At 45.6% G+C, this 21,410-nt stretch overlaps 1 protein-coding gene across 2 annotated transcripts in view; it reads left to right on the top strand.

The window, feature by feature from the left end:
- The window catches only part of dclk1 (doublecortin like kinase 1), a 183,738-nt gene that overhangs the window by 75,197 nt on the left and 87,131 nt on the right, over positions 1-21,410 (top strand). For both annotated transcript variants that reach the window (XM_033022909.1, XM_033022908.1), the window contains exons 4-5: positions 3,856-3,958; positions 16,135-16,254. In XM_033022909.1, the coding sequence (XP_032878800.1) occupies positions 3,856-3,958; positions 16,135-16,254 (223 nt within the window). The remainder of the gene's footprint in view (positions 1-3,855; positions 3,959-16,134; positions 16,255-21,410) is intronic.

The raw sequence follows: 21,410 nt of genomic DNA, 5'->3' as shown, positions 1-21,410 counted from the left end.
GGGTGTCATGGTACACCAGTCATTGAAAGTAGGCATGCAGGTGCAGCAGGCAGTGAAGAAAGCGAATGGTATGTTAGCATTCATAGCAAAAGGATTTGAGTATAGGAGCAGGGAGGTGCTACTGCAGTTGTACATGGCCTTGGTCTCCTAATAGAAACATAGAAACATAGAAATTAGGTGCAGGAGTAGGCCATTCGGCCCTTCGAGCCTGCACCGCCATTCAATATGATCATGGCTGATCATCCAACTCAGTATCCCGTACCTGCCTTCTCTCCATACCCTCTGATCCCCTTAGCCACAAGGGCCACATCTAACTCCCTCTTAAATATAGCCAATGAACTGGCCTCGACTACCCTCTGTGGCAGAGAGTTCCAGAGATTCACCACTCTTTGTGTGAAAAAAGTTCTTCTCATCTCGGTTTTAAAGGATTTCCCCCTTATCCTTAAGCTGTGACCCCTTGTCCTGGACTTCCCCAACATCGGGAGCAATCTTCCTGCATCTAGCCTGTCCAACCCCTTAAGAATTTTATAAGTTTCTATAAGATCCCCTCTCAATCTCCTAAATTCTAGAGAGTATAAACCAAGTCTATCCAGTCTTTCTTCATAAGACAGTCCTGACATCCCAGGAATCAGTCTGGTGAACCTTCTCTGCACTCCCTCTAGGGCAATAATGTCCTTCCTCAGATTTGGAGACCAAAACTGTACGCAATACTCTAGGTGTGGTCTCACCAAGACCCTGTACAACTGCAGCAGAACCTCCCTGCTCCTATACTCAAATCCTTTTGCTATGAAAGCCAACATACCATTCGCTTTCTTCACTGCCTGCTGCACCTGCATGCCTACTTTCAATGACTGGTGTACCATGACACCCAGGTCTCGCTGCATCTCCCCTTTTCCTAATCGGCCACCATTTAGATAAAAGTCTGCTTTCCTGTTTTTGCCACCAAAATGGATAACCTCACATTTATCCACATTATACTGCATCTGCCAAACATTTGCCCACTCACCCAGCCTATCCAAGTCACCTTGCAGTCTCCTAGCATCCTCCTCACAGCTAACACTGCCCCCCAGCTTAGTGTCATCCGCAAACTTGGAGATATTGCCTTCAATTCCCTCAACCAGATCATTAATATATATTGTAAATAGCTGGGGTCCCAGCACTGAGCCTTGCGATACCCCACTGGTCACTGCCTGCCATTGTGAAAAGGACCCGTTTACTCCTACTCTTTGCTTCCTGTTTGCCAGCCAGTTCTCTATCCACATCAATACTGAACCCCCAATGCCGTGTGCTTTAAGTTTGTATACTAATCTCTTATGTGGGACCTTGTCGAAAGCCTTCTGGAAATCCAGATACACCACATCCACTGGTTCTCCCCTATCCACGCTACTAGTTACATCCTCGAAAAATTCTATAAGATTCGTCAGACATGATTTACCTTTTGTAAATCCATGCTGACTTTGTCCAATGATTTCACCACTTTCCAAATGTGCTGCTATCCCATCTTTAATAACTGACTCTAGTAGTTTCCCCACTACCGATGTTAGACTAACTGGTCTGTAATTCCCCGTTTTCTCTCTCCCTCCCTTCTTAAAAAGTGGGGTTATGTTTGCTACCTGCCAATCCTCAGGAACTACACCAGAATCTAAAGAGTTTTGAAAGATTATTACTAATGCATCCACTATTTCTGAAGCTACTTCCTTAAGTACTCTGGGATGCAGCCTATCTGGCCCTGGGGATTTATCGGCCTTTAATCCATTCAATTTACCCAACACCACTTCCCGGCTAACCTGGATTTCACTCAATTCCTCCAACTCCTTTGACCACTTGACTCCTTTGTCCCCTGCTATTTCCGGCAGATTATTTATGTCTTCCTTAGTGAAGACGGAACCAAAGTAGTTATTCAATTGGTCCGCCATATCCTTGTTCCCCATGATCAACTCACCTGTTTCTGACTGCAAGGGACCTACATTTGTTTTAACTAAACTCTTTCTTTTCACATATCTGAGGAAAGACATTCTTGCCATGGAGGGAGTACAGAGAAAGTTCACCAGACTGATTCCTGGGATGGCAGGACTTTCATATGAAGAAAGACTGGATAAACTCGGCTTGTACTCGCTAGAATTTAGAAGATTCAGGGGGGATCTTATAGAAACGTACAAAATTCTTAAGGGGTTGGACAGGCTAGATGCAGGTAGATTGTTCCCGATGTTGAGGAAGTGGAATTCTCTACCACAGAAAGTAGTTGAGGCCAGTTCATTGGCTATATTTAAGAGAGAGTTAGATGTGGCCCTTGTGGCTAAAGGGATCAGGGGGTATGGAGAGAAGGCAGGTACAGGATACTGAGTTGGATGATCAGCCATGATCATATTGAATGGTGGTGCAGGCTCGAATGGCCGAATGGCCTACTCCTGCACCTATTTTCTATGTTTCTATGATGGTCGTGCAGCGGTTGTTAGCCATGTTCGTTTAAAAAAAAAATCCGGATGGCAAATGTTTTTTTAAACATCTTTATTTAACAAAGCAAATTCGTATTTCCGTACGAAATTCGGAACATTAGGGCGGGGCCCCCCTTAGGCGCAGGGCCCAATTGGGAGCAATCGGTCCAATTGGCTTAAGGCCGCCCCTGAGCACTCCCTCCCCCTCCTTTTCACCCTCCCTCTTCTTTCCCCTCCCCCACTCCCTCCCTCACCTCTCCCTCCCTCTCCTTTCCCCTACCCTCAGCCACTTCCTCCCTCCATAACCCCTCTCCCTCCCTGCTCCCCCACTCCTCACCTCCCCCCTATCCCACCCTCCCACAATGAAAATGTCCTTGTCCCGGGTGCCGCTCCTCTCCCTCCCCGCGGGCCCGATGCTGCTCCTTGGGGCAGCGGCTGTTCGGGGGGGGGGGGGGGGATGGTCCGAGCGGCGTGGAGCCGGGGGAGGGGGAGGTAGAGGCCGAGGCTGCCTTGGGCGGGGTGCCGCTGATCTCCTTGCGCTCTCCTTCCCTGTGGGTGGGCACCGGCGCGCCCTCACCCCGCCTCTGGATCCCGCATAGGCTGTAACTGCTTGCCCCTGGTCCCGCTCCTCTCCCCGCGCTTTCCTTCCTCCTGTGCCCGGAGCAGCAGTAAAATGAAAGGAAACTTACCGTGGAGCCATTGGTCAGGCGAGGAAAAAAAGATGGCGGTCTGAAATTGTGGAAAGGCCGCGCTGACCCCTGGGGTGTCCTCTGTGACACCATTGAAATAAAGACGGCAAGTTGGGGCAGGGCAAGTGGGGGCGCTGTTTTAAAAAAAAATGCAAAATGTCAATCTTATAAAATATGGCATCAATGTGAAGGAAACATTTTTCATACCGCAGGACAATGGTGAGTAAGGTGATGCAACAATTGTAGCACTATAGTGAACCATTTTTGCGCAAATATAGGGAGAAATTTAGAAATATAGAAACAACAAACAAGATGAAAGTTTAGTAATATATATATAATATAGAATAGAGATAGATAGAGACAGATAGATAGATAGATAGATAGATAGAGACAGATAGATAGATAGATAGATAGATAGATAGATAGATAGATAGATAGATAGATAGATAGATAGATAGATAGATAGATAGATAGATAGATATCTTTTCGCTGATTTGATAGCAGGCAACAACAAAAGCTTTTCATTGTACCTTGGTACACATGACAATAATGAACAAAACTAAACTAAAACTGATGGTCTTGTGCATTCTCCCTATCTATTCCCCTCATGATTTTATACACCTGTATATGATCACCCCTCAACCTCCTGCACTCCAAGGAATAAGAACCAGGTTTCTGTACCGGTGTGGCTGCTGGAATTTCTCAGATGTGTTCATGTTCTTCCTCTGCAGGTGATGTGCCTTCAGGATTTTTTTGGTGATGATGACATATTTGTTGCCTGTGGACCCGAGAAGTTCCGCTATGCACAAGATGACTTCTCACTGGATGAAAATGGTGAGTTTCCCTCAGCATGCAAACTGAGAGCAGACTATTTTCTAAATGGGGAGATAATTCAGAAATCGGAGGTGCAAAAGACTTGGGAGTGCTGGTGCATGATTCTCAAACAGTTAATTTGCAAGTCGAATCAGTGGTAAAGAAGGCAAATGCCTTCTTTATTTCAAGAGAACTAGAATATTAAAACAGGGATGTAACGCTGAGTTTATAAGGCACTGGTCAGACTGCATTTGGAGTATCGTGAGCAATTTTGGGATCCCATATCTGAGGAAGGATGTGCTGGCATTGGAGAGGGTTCAGAAGAGGTTTATGAGAATGTTCCAAGGAATGATTGGGTTAACGGGTATGACGAGTGTTTGACGGCACTGGGCCTGTACTCACTGGAGTTTAGAAGATGAGGGGGTACCTCATTGTAATGTAATTAATAGGAAAAGACCTGGATAGAGTGAATGTGGACAGGATGTTTTCACTAGTGGGAGAGTCTATAGCAGCGTTTCTCAATCGGGGTTCTGCGAGAGGTCGCTAGGGGTTCCGAGAAATAGTGATAAATAGGTTAATCATATGTAAATGCATTTTTGAGTCATTTTTGTGTTTAATTTCATATTCGTAATTTTATTATACACGTATGGCATATGTAGCGACGTCTATTTAGCATATTTAGCGACATCATATTTAGCGGCGTCTATACGGCACCAGTGTGAAACAGCCTTTATTGGTCAGTGGACAGGAGCTGTACGTGACTGATTCGTGTATCATCAAGTGACTCACTCGAGTACAGTCGCATGCACGGTCACCATCAGTCCTGTCTGTGCTTCCTGGCGTGCAGGTACTGTCCCTCATTCACCCATGTTATTTAGTAATTTTTACCCATCATTTAGGGATGTTATATGAATTTTTTAAATTTAAGTATGTTTAAGTTTATTTTTGTTAGCTTATGAAAAGTTTATTTATGTATGTTTTTGTTAGTTTATGAAAAGTTTATGTGTGTCTTGTCTCTCTTTCTCTCTCTGTCTCTCTCTCTCTCTCCTCCAAGGTTAGTTCTGTTGCCTTCATTCGCAGTTTTGAACAAGCAGTTTGATTTCAGGTTTTTTATTTTTGCATTGTCAATAATCTTGAGAAAAACGTAAGTTTTTTTTTTGCTTAAACCCGTTATCAGAAAAATATATTATAATTTGCCTTATCTATACTATTACTAAAACTCTCATCTTGACCACTTCCAGTCAACGTTGTAATTAAATTTGCGCAAAAACGCTACATTATATCGCTAGGATTTTTCGCCACCTTTATCGCCGTTCTCCTCTGCTCCAAGCGCACCAAGTTTTTTTCCGATCGGTGAAATAATAGAAACGTTATGAAGGTTTAAAAAATCGTGAGATCAGCAGATTGATCGTCTCGCCTGTCAGTCACCATGAAGGTAACGCTCCTTCCGGGGGCAAGGAGAATAAAGCCCCGGAGTGTGTGAGTGTGTGTGTGAGTCAGGAGGTCGCGCTCAGTCCAGAGGTCGCGCTCATTTCGGAAGTCGCGCCCAGTCCAGAGGTCACGCTCAGTCCAGAGGTCACGCTCATTCCAGAGGTCGCGCTCAGTCCAGAGGTCACGCTCAGTCCAGAGGTCACGCTCATTCCAGAGGTCACGCTCAGTCCAGAGGTCACGCTCATTCCAGAAGTCACGCTCAGTCTAGAGGTCACACTCAGTCTAGAGGTCGAGCTCAGTCCAGAAATCGGACCTGTCCAGAAGTCAGACCCGAGTCCAAGGCTGCACTCAGTCCAGAAGTCGGGCGTGAGTATAATCAAGAGACTTGTACTGTCGTACGTCCCGGATGTGTGTGTGTGTGTGATGGAGGATGTGTGTGTGAGAGATGCAGGGCGTGTGTGTGAGATGGAGGGTGTATGTGTGTGAGATGGAGGGTGTGTGTGTGTGAGATGGAGGGTGTATGTGTGTGAGAGAGAGATGGAGGGTGTGTGTGTGTGAGATGGAGGGTGTGTGTGTGTGAGATGGAGGGTGTATGTGTGTGAGAGAGAGATGGACGGTGTGTGTTTGTGAGTGTGTGAGTGTGAGAGATGGTGTGTGGCTGTGTGAGATGTAAGGTGTGTGTGTGTGTGTGTGTAAGATGGAGGGTATGTGTGTGTGTGAGAGATGGAGTGTGTGTGTGTGAGATGGAGGGTGTGCGTGTGTGAGGGTGTGTGTGTGTGTGATGGAGTGTGTGTGTGTGCGTATGTGTGTGTGTGTGTGTGTGTGTGTGAGATGGAGGTTGTGTGTGAGTGAGATGGAGGGTGTGTGTGTGAGAGATGGAGGGTGCGTGTGTGTGAGAGAGATGGAGGGTGTGTGTGTGTGTGAGATGGAGGGTGTGTGTGTGTGAGATGGAGGGTGTGTGTGTGTGAGATGGAGGGTGTGTGTGTGTATGAGATGGAGGGTGTGCATGTGTGTGATGGAGGATGTGTGTGTGATGGAGGGTGTGTCTGTGTGTGTGAGATGGAGGGTGTGTGTGTGATGGAGGGTGTGTGATGGATGAGTCCACCAGCCGTGAGTGAGTGAACTATGAGTCCACCAACCATGAATGAGTGAACTGTGAGTCCACCAGCCGTGAGTGAGTGAACTGTGAGTCCACCAGTCGTGAGTGACTGAACTGTGAGTCCACCAGTCGTGAGTGACTGAACTGTGAGTCCACCAGCCATGAGTGATTGAACTGCGAGTCCACCAGCCGTGAGTGACTGAACTGTGAGTCCACCAGCCCTGAGTCACTGAACTGTGAGGTGGACGGTGTGTGTGATGGAGGGTGTGTGTGTGATGGAGGGTGTGTGATGGTTGAGTCCACCAGCCGTGAGTGAGTGAACTGTGAGTCCACCAGCCGTGAGTGAGTGAAATGTGAGTCCACCAACCGTGAATGAGTGAACTGTGTCCACCAGCCGTGAGTGAGTGAACTGTGAGTCCACCAGCCGTGAGTGAGTGAACTGTGAGTCCACCAGCCGTGAGTGACTGAACTGTGTCCACCAGCCGTGAGTCACTGGGCTGTGAGGCCACCAGTCGTGAGTGAGTGAACTGTGAGTCCACCAGCCGTGAGTGAGTGAACTGTGAGTCCACCAGTCGTGAGTGACTGAACTGTGAGTCCACCAGTCATGAGTGACTGAACTATGAGTCCACCAGTCGTGAGTGAGTGAACTGTGAGTCCACCAGTCGTGAGTGACTGAACTGTGAAGTGGACGGTGTGTGTGTGTGTGAGATGGAGGGTGTGTGTGTGTGTGATGGAGGGTGTGTGTGTGTGTGTGATGGAGGGTGTGTGTGTGTGATGGAGGGTGTGTGTGTGATGGAGTGTGTGTGTGTGTGTGATGGAGGGTGTGTGTGTGATGGAGGGTGTGTGATGGATGAGTCCACCAGCCGTGACTGACTGAACTGTGAGTTCACCAGCCGTGTGTGTGTGAACTGTGAGTCCACCAACTGTGAATGAGTGAACTGTGAGTCCACCAGCAGTGAGTGAGTGAACTGTGAGTCCACCAGTCGTGAGTGACTGAACTGTGTCCACCAGTCATGAGTGACTGAACTGTGCGTCCACCAGCCGTGAGTGACTGAACTGTGAGTCCACCAGCCCTGAGTCACTGGAATGTGAGTCCAGCAGCCGTGAGTGAACTGTGAGTCCACCAGTCGTGAGTGACTGAACTGTGAGTCCACCAGTCATGAGTGACTGAACTGTGAGTCCATCAGCCGTGAGTGAGTGAACTGTGTGGCCACTAGCCGTGAGTAAGTGAACTGAGTCCACGAGCCGTGAGTGAGTGAACTGTGAGTCCACCAGCCGTGAGTGAGTGAGTGAACTGTGAGTCCACCAGCCGTGAGTGACTGAACTGTGTCCACCAGCCGTGAGTCACTGGACTGTGAGGCCACCAGCCGTGAGTGAGTGAACTGTGAGTCCACCAGCCGTGAGTGACTGAACTGTGTCCATGAATCCATTCGGCCCACAATGTCCATACTAACCCTCTGGAAACCAGTCCCTTCGGCCCACAACACCCATACTCAAACTTCAGATAGCCCCGCCCCCCACTGGCCACCAATATTGGAATTGGTGAAGAGGTGGAATATTGCGTTGGAGGACCAGCCCTCCCATGTGAAAATGGGACCCAACGGGTTCCACTTAGTTTAGTGAACTTTAAGTTTATGAAATAGATAGAAAGAGATGAATAAAGATTTATAATAATTTTTATCTAGGGGTTCCCTGAGACATGAGATTTATTTTAAGGATTCCGCAAGGGTAAAAAGATTGAGAAACGCTGGTCTATAGCCTCTGAATAAAAGGACATACCTTCAGAAAGGAGTAGATTATTTGGTCAGAGGGTGGTGAATCTGTGGAATTCATTGCGACAGACGGTTTTGGAGGCCGTCATTAGATATTTTTAAGGTGGAGATTGACAGGTTCTTGATTAGTAAAGGTGTCAGGGGTTATGGGAGAAGGCAGGAGAATTGGGTTAAGAGGGAAACATAGATCAGCCATGGTTGAATGTCGGAGTAGACTCGATAGACTGAATGGCCTTATTCTGCTCCTACAACTAATGAACTTATGAAGCTTGCCAAAATAGACCAAATGTTTGAGTAAATTGTCAGATAATCCGAGGACAAGTGCAGGATTTTGACAGTGTTATTCCCCCAACCCAACCCATTGAGAACACGACTCATTCTAATGGAGGCAGCTAGATTGAAAGAATTTTGTTCGTTTTGTTTGCTCTATTCTGTTAATATGTGTGAGTAAGGCCAAGATTCTTAATTCATTAGTTAATTGACAAAATTATTCTGATTAACAATGCAGGGCATATCAACAGTATTATAATAAAAGTAATGTAAACATTTTAGATTTCAGAACTATATGTAGTTCTCCCTGTGGTCACGTGGGTTTTCTCCGGGTGCTCTCGTTTTCTTCCACATCCCAAAGATGTGCAAGTTTGTACGTTCATTCGCTCTCTGAAAATGTGTCTCCTAATGTGCAGGGAGTGGATGAGAAAGTGGGATAACGTAGAACTAGTGTGAATGTGTGTTTGATCAGGGCTGCCAACATTGGGTGAGAGTTGAGAGTGTGAAATTGCAAGAGAGCGCAGCAACCAAGCCCAAGGGAGCATAGCGACCGAGGGGGGGAGTCCAAGGGATTGTCCCCCCTCCTACGGTGGGGAGCTTTTGCATTTTTCAGCTTGAAATTGTGCAATCTGGTGCATACTGTAGCGAGTCTTTTAACTTACACTTGAATGCAACATTTATGGTTTAAATTGGATTAGGTATGAATAGGTTAGGCTAAATTCAATCAATCAAAGACTTTATTGTCATTCAAAAATACACCAACAAATGCAAATCTGAACGAAATTTTGTTGCATCTGGCTCACCGTACAACATAAAATAACAAAAGGATAAAATAGATAAAAAGATAAAATAGATAATAGTGGCGGCACATTATATGGAATTCAAGAGTCTGATGGCTCGGTGGAAGAAGCTGTTGCAAAACCTGTCCGTTCTGCTCCTTATACTGCGATGCCTTTTGCTCGAGGGCAGCAGAGTGAACAGTCCGTGATGGAGATGTGTGGGTTTTTTTTATACTGCTGTTGGCCTTGGACAAGCAATGTTTGCACGCAATGTCCCAGATTGAAGGAAGAGAAGTCCCGGTGATTTTTTCAGCTGTCCTCGCCATTCTCTGCATGGATTTCTAGTCAGAGGCTTTGCAGTCCCCAAACCAGACAGAGATGCGGCTGGTCAAAATGCTCTCTATGGTGCCCCTGTAGAAAGTGGTGAGGATGGGATGGGGGAGGTGAGCTCTTCTCATCCGGCGCAGAAAGTCCAAACGCTGCTGCGCTCTCTTAACTAGTGATGCGATGTTTAGTGACCATGTCAGACTGTTCATGGTCTGCACCCCCAGGAACTTAGTGCTACTGACCAACTCCACATCAATGTCATTAATGTGTAGTGGTGTATGACTGTGCCGGTTTCTCCTGAAGTCAACGATGACCTCCTTTGTTTTGTCAACATTCAGGATCAGATTGTTCATGTTGCACCAGTTCACCAGTTGTTTCACCTCCTCCCTGTAAGCCAGTTCATTGTCGTCCCGGATAAGGCCCACCACTGTTGTGTCATCTGCGTACTTCATGATGTGGTTTGTACTAAACCTGGCACAACAGTTGTGGGTCATCAGGGTAAACAGCAGTGGACTCAGGACGCAGCCCTGAGGGGAGCCGATGCTCAGAAAGATGATGTTGGAGATGTTGTTTCCAACCCGCACTGACTGGGGTCTGTCAGTGAGGAAGTCCAGTAGCCAGTTACATAAGGGGGTGCTGAGGCCCAATCAACCCAATTTGCTTACCAAGTGCTGAGGGATGATTGTATTGAACGCTGAACTAAAGTCCACGAACAGCATTCGCACCTTCTCCTCTAGATGTTCCAGGCTCAGGTGGAGTACGGAGGATATGGCATCCTCTGTGGAGCGATTTGGCCTGTAAGCAAACTGGGACAGGTGAAGTGTGGAGGGGAGTCTGGAGGTAATATGGTCCCTGACCAGCCTCTCGAAGCACTTCATCATTATGGGAGTGAGTGCAACAGGGCAGTAATCGTTGAGGCATGTTATTGTGGATTTTTTAGGCACTGTTATGATGGTGGCAGTCTTGAAACATGATGGGACAACCGCCTGGTTCAGCAAGGTGTTGAAGATGTCAGTGAGGACATGTGCCAGCTGATCAGCACATTCCCTGAGCACCCAGCCTGGTATGTTATCAGGGCCTGCCGCCTTCCGTGTGTTCACTCCTTTTAGGGTCCTCCGGACATCCACTGTATCAAGACTGAGTGCCTGTTCATCACAGTGAGGAATACCTTTCCTCACAGGTGTGTTGTTGAATGCCTCGAACCGTCCAAAATATTTATTGAGTTCATTGAGGGACTTTATGTTGGCTTCACAGGGTGGTGGAGCAGTCTTATAGTCTGTGATGGTTTTTATTCCCTGCCACATGCGCCTGGTGTTCATGGGGTTATGAAAGAAGCTCTGGATTTTCTGACCATGGGCACGCTTTGCCAGCCTGATGATTCGGTTCAGGTTGGCTCTTGCGGATCTGAGTGCCACCAAGTTACCGGATTTGAATGCGGCATTTCGTGCTCTCAGCATTCCACGTACCTCGGGGGTCATCCAGGGTTTCTGGTTGGCCCGTATAGTGATGGTCTTGGTGACACAGACATCCTCTATGCACTGATCCATGTAAGCAGACACAGTCGCAGCATACTCCTCCAAATTACATTCCTAATTACATTCCATAGTAGAGCCAAACTCTGATCAACAGGTGCAGCACACGAATGACCTTAGTATATTAATGTATGGAAATCAGATTATAATTCATGTTGTTATGCATATATATATATAGAGAAAAACTAAACATAGAAACAAAGCAAGAGGAGTCGGACTTCCATCACTGTTCTGCACAAATAAATTAATCAACCTTACCCTTTGACTAAAGAAACGAGACGGAAATAATGCCACATATTCAACCAAGTACATGGTTCAATGAAATGTAGATGTATATGTAAAATTGTCTTATGACAGAACCCCAGTGCTGCTAAATGTTCAAAAGTTCGATCTTTATTCATCAATTCCATCATCAAGGTTCACTTTATCAAATCTGTGAAATTTGCTCTGAATGGACTCTGGGTTCTTAATTTTATGTCCATGAATCTCTTAACCTGAGCATGTTCTTTGTTGCAACTGGAAGTTGCCCTGCGAGGTGCATTAATCACTCAATTCCTTTGGAGTGTAAGAATTTAAAGCTATTCCAACTCACCACTAAATTGTATTGGTAGTTGGGAGAGTGACCCCTACTGTTGACTAGCAAGAATAGGCGAGGAGTCGTAGCGATAGTGGTGATAACTAGTATATGCGATAGATATATGCAGTTGGCGCTCTACTGCTATGGGGTTGCAGCGGAAACGGCCACAAAATGTCCCCAATTATAAATACAATATAATCAGCCTGGAAATGACACCAAACAGAAAAAACTCCTGCCGCGTCACAATGTGCGATCCTTGGTGAAATACAGCTGAATGAAGTATCGATGGCTGTCCTTACTAGGGTCCAATTAGCAAAGCTAACCTCTCATCCGGTCTTGATGGCTCGTCAAATCAGGAGGGTTGTATTTGAAAGAAGGGTCAGGAAGAAACAGCTTGACAAGTCAACAAATTATTGTACCTTACTGTGTTGAACACAGAACACAGACACAAACCCTTCGGCTCACCGGGTCAATGCCAACCACCTATCATGATAGGACCCTGAGCAGCATTGATATGCAGGGGATTCTTGGTGTCCAATTTCATGGCGCTCTGAAGGTGGCAGCACAAGTAGATAAGGGGGTAATGAAGGCTTATGGTATACTTGCATTCATTGCTAGGGGCGTTGAGTATAATGGTCAGGAAGTCATGATGCAGCTCTACATGACTTAGGTCAGACCACATTTGGAGTATTCCATGCAGTTCTGGTCACCCCATTACGGAAAAGATGTGAGGGCTTTGGAGTGGGTGCAGAGGAGCTATGCCAGAATGCTGCCTGGATTAGAGGGTTCGAGCTACAGGGAGAGATTGGGTAGACTTGGATTGTTTTCTCTGGAATGTCAGATTTTGAGGGGAAATATGATGGAAGTATATAAAATTATGAGGCATAATATAGGGAAAGGGTAGACAATCAGAATTGTTTTCCCAGAGTGGAAATGTTCAACATTAGAGGGCATAACTATGTGAGAGGGGGAAAGTGTATTGGAGATGTGTGGGGCAAGTTTTTTTACACAGAGGGTGGTGGAGGTCTGGAACACGCTGCCAGGGGTGGTGGTGGAGGCAGATTAGATGGCGGTGTTTAAGAGACGTTTAGATAGGCACATGGAAGTGCAGGGATAGAGGGATATGATCTTGTACAGGCAGATGAGATCAGTTAACTTCGTATCATGTTTGGCACAACATTGTGGGCCAAAGGGCTCGTTCCTGTGCTGTACTGTTTTATGTTCTCTGTTAAATGCAAGTATTTCAGGAATCTTACCCATGTTCGGCACAGACATTAAGGGTGAGACGTGGAACACGTTGGAATGAGTCAGGCTCATCAGTGTTTTGGAGTTTTGCATGTCGTGAGCGGGGGAGAGGGGAAAGAAAGGAGGGAGAGGAGAGAGGGAGAAGGGGATGAGGGAGAAGGGGAGAGTTGTGAGGGCTGAGAGGGAGCACGAAGGGGAAGGGATAGTGGAGAGAGAAGGTAGCGGAGCTCTTTACACCGGACGTGTCTGTATTTCCGTTACTGCCATGTCCCATCTTTTCCCCTTCGTATGTGTTCCTTTCCTTTTTCCTGTCCTTTCTCTTCTGTTCCCGTTCTCCCTGTGCTCTTCTGTTGCTCCGTTTCTATACATTTCTCTTCGTTTTCTCGTTTCTCTCGCTTTGTTTTTCCTCGTCTTTGTCACCTTTTTCGTCTCCCGTTTCTCTGTTTGTACTTGCTCTCCCATTTCCTGTTTTTCTCGGGGAGAGGGAGAAGGGGAGGTGGGAGCGGGAAGAAGGGATCACATATCCCAGGAAAAAGACTATGTATTCAAAACATTTTTTGCTTTAATTTGAATTTCCAGCATTTTGGAGATTTTGGTTCCATGAATGTCAAATTGAATCATTAGTACTACAGGTACATTGCCATTTTAAATAGTGTGCGATGGTCTTAAGCCAATCAAATTGCTCGTTCTATACAGGAAACCCGCCGACAGAAAACTATTCTCATTGGTGAGTGTGGAGGAGATCTGGAAGCCTTGGGCGAAATGAATTGTTCATGACTTTCTTTATGTTTTTATTTATTTAAATTTTTATCTTTTTGAGCGTGTGAAATTCTGTGATCAGCGTGAGAGCGTGAGAATTACGTGAAATGCGTGATTCTCACGCTCAATGCATGAGATTTGGCAGCCCTGGTTTGATGGGCAGTGTGTTCTCGGCAGGCCGAAGGGCCTATTTCCATGCTGTATCTTTCAAGTAAATTCAATTCATTGTCCTATAACAAGAGAAACTTCAAGTCTTGGGGTGCACTGAGACTTTCAGAATCCAGATTGTGTAATTATGTAGATTGTGCAACCTCCCTTCCATTGACTCCATTTACCCTTCATGCTGTTCCTCGGTCCACTTGTCCAGCTGATCAAAATCTTGTCATTAACCTTTAATAATCAACTTCGCTATCTACGATACCACCCACATTAGTGACATTTGCAAACTTACTAATCATCTTTGAACACTCTGATCCAAATCGTTGATATAAACCATAAAATGGGCCAGCATCGATCCGTGGCACACAATTCGTCACAGGCCTTCAGTCCACAAAACCACCATCCACCATTACCCTCTGCTTCATAAGATCATGTGATAGTAGAATTAGGCCATTCGGCCCACCAAGCTAATTCATGAACCTTTCCATGAAACCAATTCTCTTTCCAGTTAGCTAGTTCTCCATGGATCCCAATGTGATCTTGCTTTCCAGAACAACCTATTATTTGAATGAATTAATGAATATGTTTAAGTCTATTGGCCAAGTATGTTCACATACAAGGAATTTGCCTTGGTGCTCCGCTCGCAAGTAGCAACACGACATACAGTAAACCATTAAGAATAAAACATTAAACATTAAAACATTAAGAATAAAACATTATAGTTTAAACATGTGAATGAAATAAAATACCAGAGCAAAAGAAAGCTACAGACTTTTGGTTATTGAGTAGAGCTACTGCTCGTGGACGAAAGCTGTTTTTATGTCTGACTGTGGCGGCTTTGACGGTCCGGAGTCGCCTTCCAGAGGGAAGTGCTTCAAAGAGTTTGTGGCCAGGGTGAGAGGGGTCAGAGGTGATCTTACCCGCTCGCTTCCTGGCCCTTGTAGTGTACAGTTTGTCAATGGGGAGAAGGTTGCAGCCAACCTTCAATTTCCCTCCTGGGATAAATAAAGTTCTATCTTATCGTGTGTGGAACTTTATCAAATGCCTTGCAGAAGTCCATGCAGCTTTGCCATTAACAACATTTTTCATTATTTCTTCAAAAATCTAAATCAGATTAATGATCAGAAATGATCTCCCACATACAAAAACATGCTGACTGTCCCTAATCAGCCTCTGTCTATCCAAATACACATATATCTTATTTATCGGAATCCTCTCTATCAACTTGCCTACATTAGAAGTTTGGTTCACTGGTCTAGTTCCGTGGCTTTTCTTTACAGCCCTTAAATAGAGCCACAACTTTGGCCATCTCCAATCTTCTGACACGTCACCTGTGTCTAATGATGATTCATAAATCTCAACCAGGGCTCCTGCAATTTCCTCTCTAGCTTCCCACAGTGTCTTGGGATATATCTGATCATAGGCATATGTCATCAGCTCTAGAGGTCTGGGAAATTGATGGCAGTGCCATCAATTTCCCAGACACTTTTCTTTTTTTTTACCCTTGGAGAGGTTTATGGATGGGAAAGGTTGAGAGGGACATGGGCCAAACGCGGACATGTGGGACTGGCTTAGATGGGGTATTGCTACATTCTGGCAGTGCTGGAGATCATACATGCACACGGGTCTTTGGAGGCATGGAGTAATGAACATGGAATAATACAGCACAGGAACGGACCCTTCAGCCCACAATGTTTATGCTGAACGTGACGCCTCGTTGATCCAAGATGGTGCCCAAGCCAGGCGAATGTGTGCTGGTCACAGAATAGGATCTGCAATCACACTCTACAATCTATTCATTCTTGTAAACCTCTACTCCTGCACACTGTGGACGGCTTGTTTGCACTCAAATATTGTCTTTCCGCTGAATGGTTAGCACACAATAAAAGCGTTCCATTCTACCTTGGTATACGTAACAATAAACTAAATTAAACAAAACTAAGTTAAACTGATTTCATCTGCCTGTACATGAACTAGATCCCTCTAAAAGCCTCTTAAATAACACTATCGTATCTGCCTCCACCACCGCCCCTGGCAGTGCATTCCAGGCAACCACTGTGTAAAAGAACTTGCCCCGCACATCTCCTTTAAACTTTGTTCCTCTCACCTTGTAGTTATGCCCTCTAGTGTTGAACGTATCCATCCTGGGATAAAGGTTCTGAATGTCAACCCTATCTATGCTTCTCACTCGAGCTCTTTTGTGATTTTGAAATTGCATCTCTTTTATCAATTTCTCTGCATCCACAGAATGTCGGGTTGTGAAGTCTACATCGTACACCAAGGTCCCTGGGGCCAGCGGACCAAGCACTGCCATGAAGAGCCCTGGTCCCTCGCGACGCAGCAAGTCTCCGGCTTCTACAGGCTCAGGTATTTGAGGAACCATCCTATAAGTTACTACATCCTGTAACACAAGGGCAGCAGGCACAGTGGTGCAGTGGGTAGAGCTGCTGCCTCACAGCACCAGTGGCCCATGTTCAATCCTGACCCCAAGTGCTGTTTGTTTGGAGTTTGCTACTGTTATCCCACTTTTTAAGAAAGGCAGGAGGGAGAAAACAGGGAATTATAGACCAGTTAGCCTGACATCGGTGGTGGGGAAGATGCTGGAGTCAATTATAAAAGATGAGATAGCCAAACATTTGGATAGCAGTAACAGGATCGGTCCGAGTCAGCATGGATTTACGAATGGGAAATCATGCTTGACTAATCTTCTGGAATTTTTTAAAGATGTAACTAGGAAAATGGACAAGGGAGAACCAGTGGATGTAGTGTACCTGGATTTTCAGAAAGCATTTGATAAGGTCCCACATAGGAGATTAGTGGGCTAAATTAGGGCACATGGTATTGGGGGTAGAGTGCTGACATGGATAGAGAAGTGGTTGGCAGACAGGAAACAAAGAGTAGGGAATAACGGGTCTCGTTCAGAATGTCAGTCAGTGACTAGTGGGCAAGGCTCGGAGCTGGGACCACAGCAATTTACAATATACATCAATGAGTTGGATGAAGGGATTCAAAGTAACATTAGCAAATTTGCAGAATAGACAAAGCTGGGTGGCAGTGTGAACTGTGAGGAGGTTGCTATGAGAATGCAGGGTGACTTGGACAGGTTGGGGGAGTGGACAGATGCATGGCAGATAAAGTTTAATGCGGATAAATGTGAGGTTATCCACTTTGGTAGCAAAAAGAGGTAGGCAGATTACTATCTAAATGGCGTCAAGTTGGGAAAAGGGGTAGTACAACGGGATCTGGGGGTCCTTGTACATCAGTCTATGAAAGTAAGCATGCAGGTACCGCATGCAGTGAAGAAAGCGAATGGCATGTTGGCCTTTATAACAAAAGGAATCGAATTTAGGAGTAAAGAGGTCCTTCTGCAGTTGTACAGAGCCCTAGTGAGCACAGCTGGAGTATTGTGTGCAGTTTTGGTCCCCTAATTTGAGGAAGGATATTCTTGCTATTGATGGAGTGCAGCATAGGTTTACAAGGTTAATTCCCAGGAAGGCGGGACTATCATATGCTGAGAGAATGGAGCAGCTGGGCTTGTACACTCTGGAGCTTAGAAGGATGAAAGGATATCTCATTGAAACATATAAGATTGTTAAGGGTTTGGACACGCTAGAGGCAGGAAACATGTTCCCGATGTTGGGGCTACAGTTTAAGAATAAGGAATAAGCCATTTAGAACAGAGACTAGGAAACACTTTTTCTCACAGAGAGTGGTGAGTCTGTGGAATTCTCTGCCTCAAAGGGTGGTGGAGGCAGGTTCTCTGGATGCTTTCAAGAGCGAGCTAGATAGGGCTCTTAAAAATAGCAGAGTCAGGGGATATGGGGAGAAGGCAGGAACGGGGTACTGATTGGGGATGATCAGCCATGATCACATTAAATGGCGGTGCTGGCTCGAAGGGCCGAATGGCCTACTCCTGCACCTATTGTCTATTGTCTATTCTCCCTTTGACTTATTTCTTAGACAGTAGAAACATTAACTTTAAGGTGAGGGGGGATTGATTTAATAGGAACCTGAGGGGTAATTTTTTTACACAAAGGGTGGTGGGTTTATGGAACGAACTGCCGGAGGATGTAGTTGAGGCAGGTACTATCATTATTTTTAAGAAACATTTGGAATGGTACATGGATAGGATAGGGTTAGAAGGATATGTGTCAAGCGCAGGCAGGTGGGACTAGTGTAGGTGGGACATGTTGGCCAGCGTGCACTAGTTGGGTCTGTTTCCGCTCTGTATGACATTATGACTATGACAACAAAGCGCAGCTGCCTTCATTTCTCTTCACCACCTGGTGTTATTCCTGTGTGGAGAATATATTGGTGTAAATTGAGAACTGAATCCATCTGCTTATTGGTTAATTTAGAACATAGAACAGTAGGAGTACATGAGCAGGCTCTTTGGTCTGTGCTGACCAAGAAGCCAAGGAAAACTAATCACATCTGCCCGCACGAGATCAATATCCCTCCATTCCCAGCACATCTAAAAATCTATTGAATACTGCTGTCATATCTGCCTCCACCACCACCCCTGACAGCACGTTGCAAGCACCCACCATCCTCTGTGTAAAAAAACTTATTCCACACATCTCCTTTAAACTTTGCCCCTCTCACCATAAAACTATGCCCTCTGGTCTTTGACATTTCCATCCTGGGATAAAGGTTCTAACTGTCTATCTTATTTGTGCCTCTTATAATGTTATATTCTTCTATCAGGTCTCCCCCCAGCCTCCGGTGTTCCAGAGAAAACAATCCCATTTTGTCCTTGTAGCTAATACTACTTAATGCAGGCAACAGTCTTGCAAACCTCTTCTGCACCTTCTCCAAAGCCTCCAAATATAGTCATGCAGCACGGAAACAGGCCCTTCAGCCCAACTAATCCATCACAACCAATCTAAGTTTGTCCCATTTGTCCCATATCCTTCTAAACCACCACCTTTCTGAGTCATGGCCAACCTGTACATCTTCATTAGTCCTTACCTTCCACCCCATCAGCCATCGCATACAACACATAATCATCCAAAATGCCACCTCAAACAGGATCCCAACACTAGTCACATCTTCCCATCTCCACCCCTTTCTGCCTTCCGCAAAGACCGCTCCCTCCGATACTCCCTGGTTAACTTATCCCTTCCCACCCAAATCATCCCCTCCCCAGGTACCTTCCCCTGCAACCACAGAAAATGCAACACCTGTCCCTATACCTCCTCCCTCGACTCTGTCCAGGGACCCCAACAGCCCTTTCAGGTTGGGCAGAGGTTCACTTGCACCTCCTCCAACATCTACTGTATCCGTTGTTCAAGATGTGGACTTTTATACATCAGCTCTATCTCCAGGTAGCCCCGGCATTCCATCTCTCTCTCTCCCTCCCCCACCCAAGTCGCACTAGCATCTCGTTTTCACCCAACTAACAGCTAACAATGGCCTGTTTCTTTTACCATCGTTACTTTTTTGCATATCTTTCATTCATTGTTCTTTATCTCTCTACATCTCTACATCGCTCATTGTCTATCTCTTGTTTCCCTTATCCCTAACCAGTCTGAAGAAGGGCCTCAACCCGAAACGTCACCAATTCCTTCTCTCCAGAGATGCTGCCTGTCCCACGGAGTTACTCCAGCTTTTTGTGTCTACATCTTCATTGTTAAAATGTTTCTTTGTTATTGGAGTCATAGTTGGCACAGAAACAGATTCCTTTGTCTTCCACTCCCATGCAGACATTGTGTCCTTCCACACCAACCCTATTTGCCTGCATTCAAGTGGCTATCTAGATGGAACAAACATAGTTGTTGTATCTGATTCCACTAGCCCCTCTGGCAGCGCATTACGGATATCAACCCCTCTTTCTGTGCAAAGCAAAACTTGCCCCAACCTTTCAGGAAAACTTTCCATAATCATTGCCTGAGAAATGTTACTGGGAGAGAAGGGACCATCTCTGGAAACTTGTTTCCTTGGTCAAGGAAGCCTTTTAGTTTAGTTTAGTTTAGCTTATTGTCACGTGTACTGAGTTGCATGCTATCCATCAACAGAAATCAAGCCATCCACAGCGTACAGACACATGATGAAGGGAATAATGTTTAGTGCAAGATAAACTCCAGTAAAATCTGATTAAAGTTAGTCCAAGGGTCCCCAATAAGTTAGATAATAGCTTAGTAGTTTGGCATCAGAATCAGGTCAGTAAAACCTGTACAAGGTTGGATGTTGAACTAGAGAAGATTAGTACATGTTGGAGGGCAGTGGTCTAGGTTTGAGTGGTCTCAGCTCCAGATTCCTCAAGAGTTTAATTGTTATATCTGCTGACAATGGAACAATGAAATTCTTCCTTGCAGCACCTTAACAGGTCTGTGAGCACAATACGCACAGATAATATATAAGTAAAAATTCACTAAATTAACAATCACAACAATAGTGCAAAAGAAACCCTCAAAGTTCTTAATGCAATCAAGGACAGTTCATAGCTGAGGTTAGTGTTGTGCAATATTCAAGAGCCTGATGGTTGCTGGGAAGAAGTTGTTCTTGAACCTGGAGACCACGGTTTTCAGTTTATTTTAGTTCTGAGATACAGTATGGAAACAGGCACTTCTGCCCACCGAGCCCATACCAACCATCACCCGTTCTCACTCATTCGATGCTATCCCACTTTCTCATCTGCTCCCGACATATTAGGGGCAATTTACAGAGGCCAATTAACTTACAAACCCTCACGTCTTTGGGATGTGGGAGGAAACCGGAGCACCTGGTGGAAACCCAGGGAGAATGTGCAAACTCCACACAGACGTAACCCGAGGTTGCGATCAAACCCGAGTCTCTGATGCTGAGGCAGCAGCTCTACCCGCTGCATCTTTGAGGCCTAATAAAAGTATTACAGTTCCTTTGTGCAGTAGAAAATTATTTTTGAGGTGTAATGTTACCGGCTACGCAGCTAGAGCTGTATAGTATGGCAAGGCCCTTCGGCCCAACCTGTCCATTCTAAAGAAGTTCTTTGCAATGCCATGAGTCCTTAAAGGGTCGGGAATTCCGCAAGGGTCGGTGCTGGGGCCACCACTCTTCACGTTGTATATTAATGATTTGGACAAAGGGATTGAAGGCTTTGTGGCAAGGTTTGCGGATGATACGAAAATAGGTGGAGGGGCAGGAGAGTGGAGAAAACAGGGACTACAAAGACTAGGACAGGTTGGGATAGTGGGCAGAGAAGTGGCAGATGGAATATTGTGTAGCAAAGTGTGGAGTCATGTATTTTGGTAGTAGGAATAAAGGCATAGTCTATTTTCTAAATGGGTTGAGAATCCAAAAATCGGAGGTGCAATGGGACTTGGGAGTGCTTGTGCAGGATTCCCAAAAAGTTAATCTGCAAGTCGAATCGGTAGTAAAGAAAGCAAACTCAATGCTAGCATTTATTTCAAGAGGGCTTGTATACAAAAACAGGGAAGTAATGTTGAGGCTCTATAAGGAGCTGGTAAGGCCGCATTTGGAATATTGTGAGCAATTTTGAGCACCATATCTGAGGAAGGATGTGCTCGCTCTGGAGAGGGTCC

The sequence above is a fragment of the Amblyraja radiata genome, chromosome 6 (assembly GCF_010909765.2).
Source record: "Amblyraja radiata isolate CabotCenter1 chromosome 6, sAmbRad1.1.pri, whole genome shotgun sequence".
Lineage (NCBI taxonomy): Eukaryota > Metazoa > Chordata > Chondrichthyes > Rajiformes > Rajidae > Amblyraja > Amblyraja radiata.
This window is presented reverse-complemented; position numbering and strand designations above follow the sequence as displayed.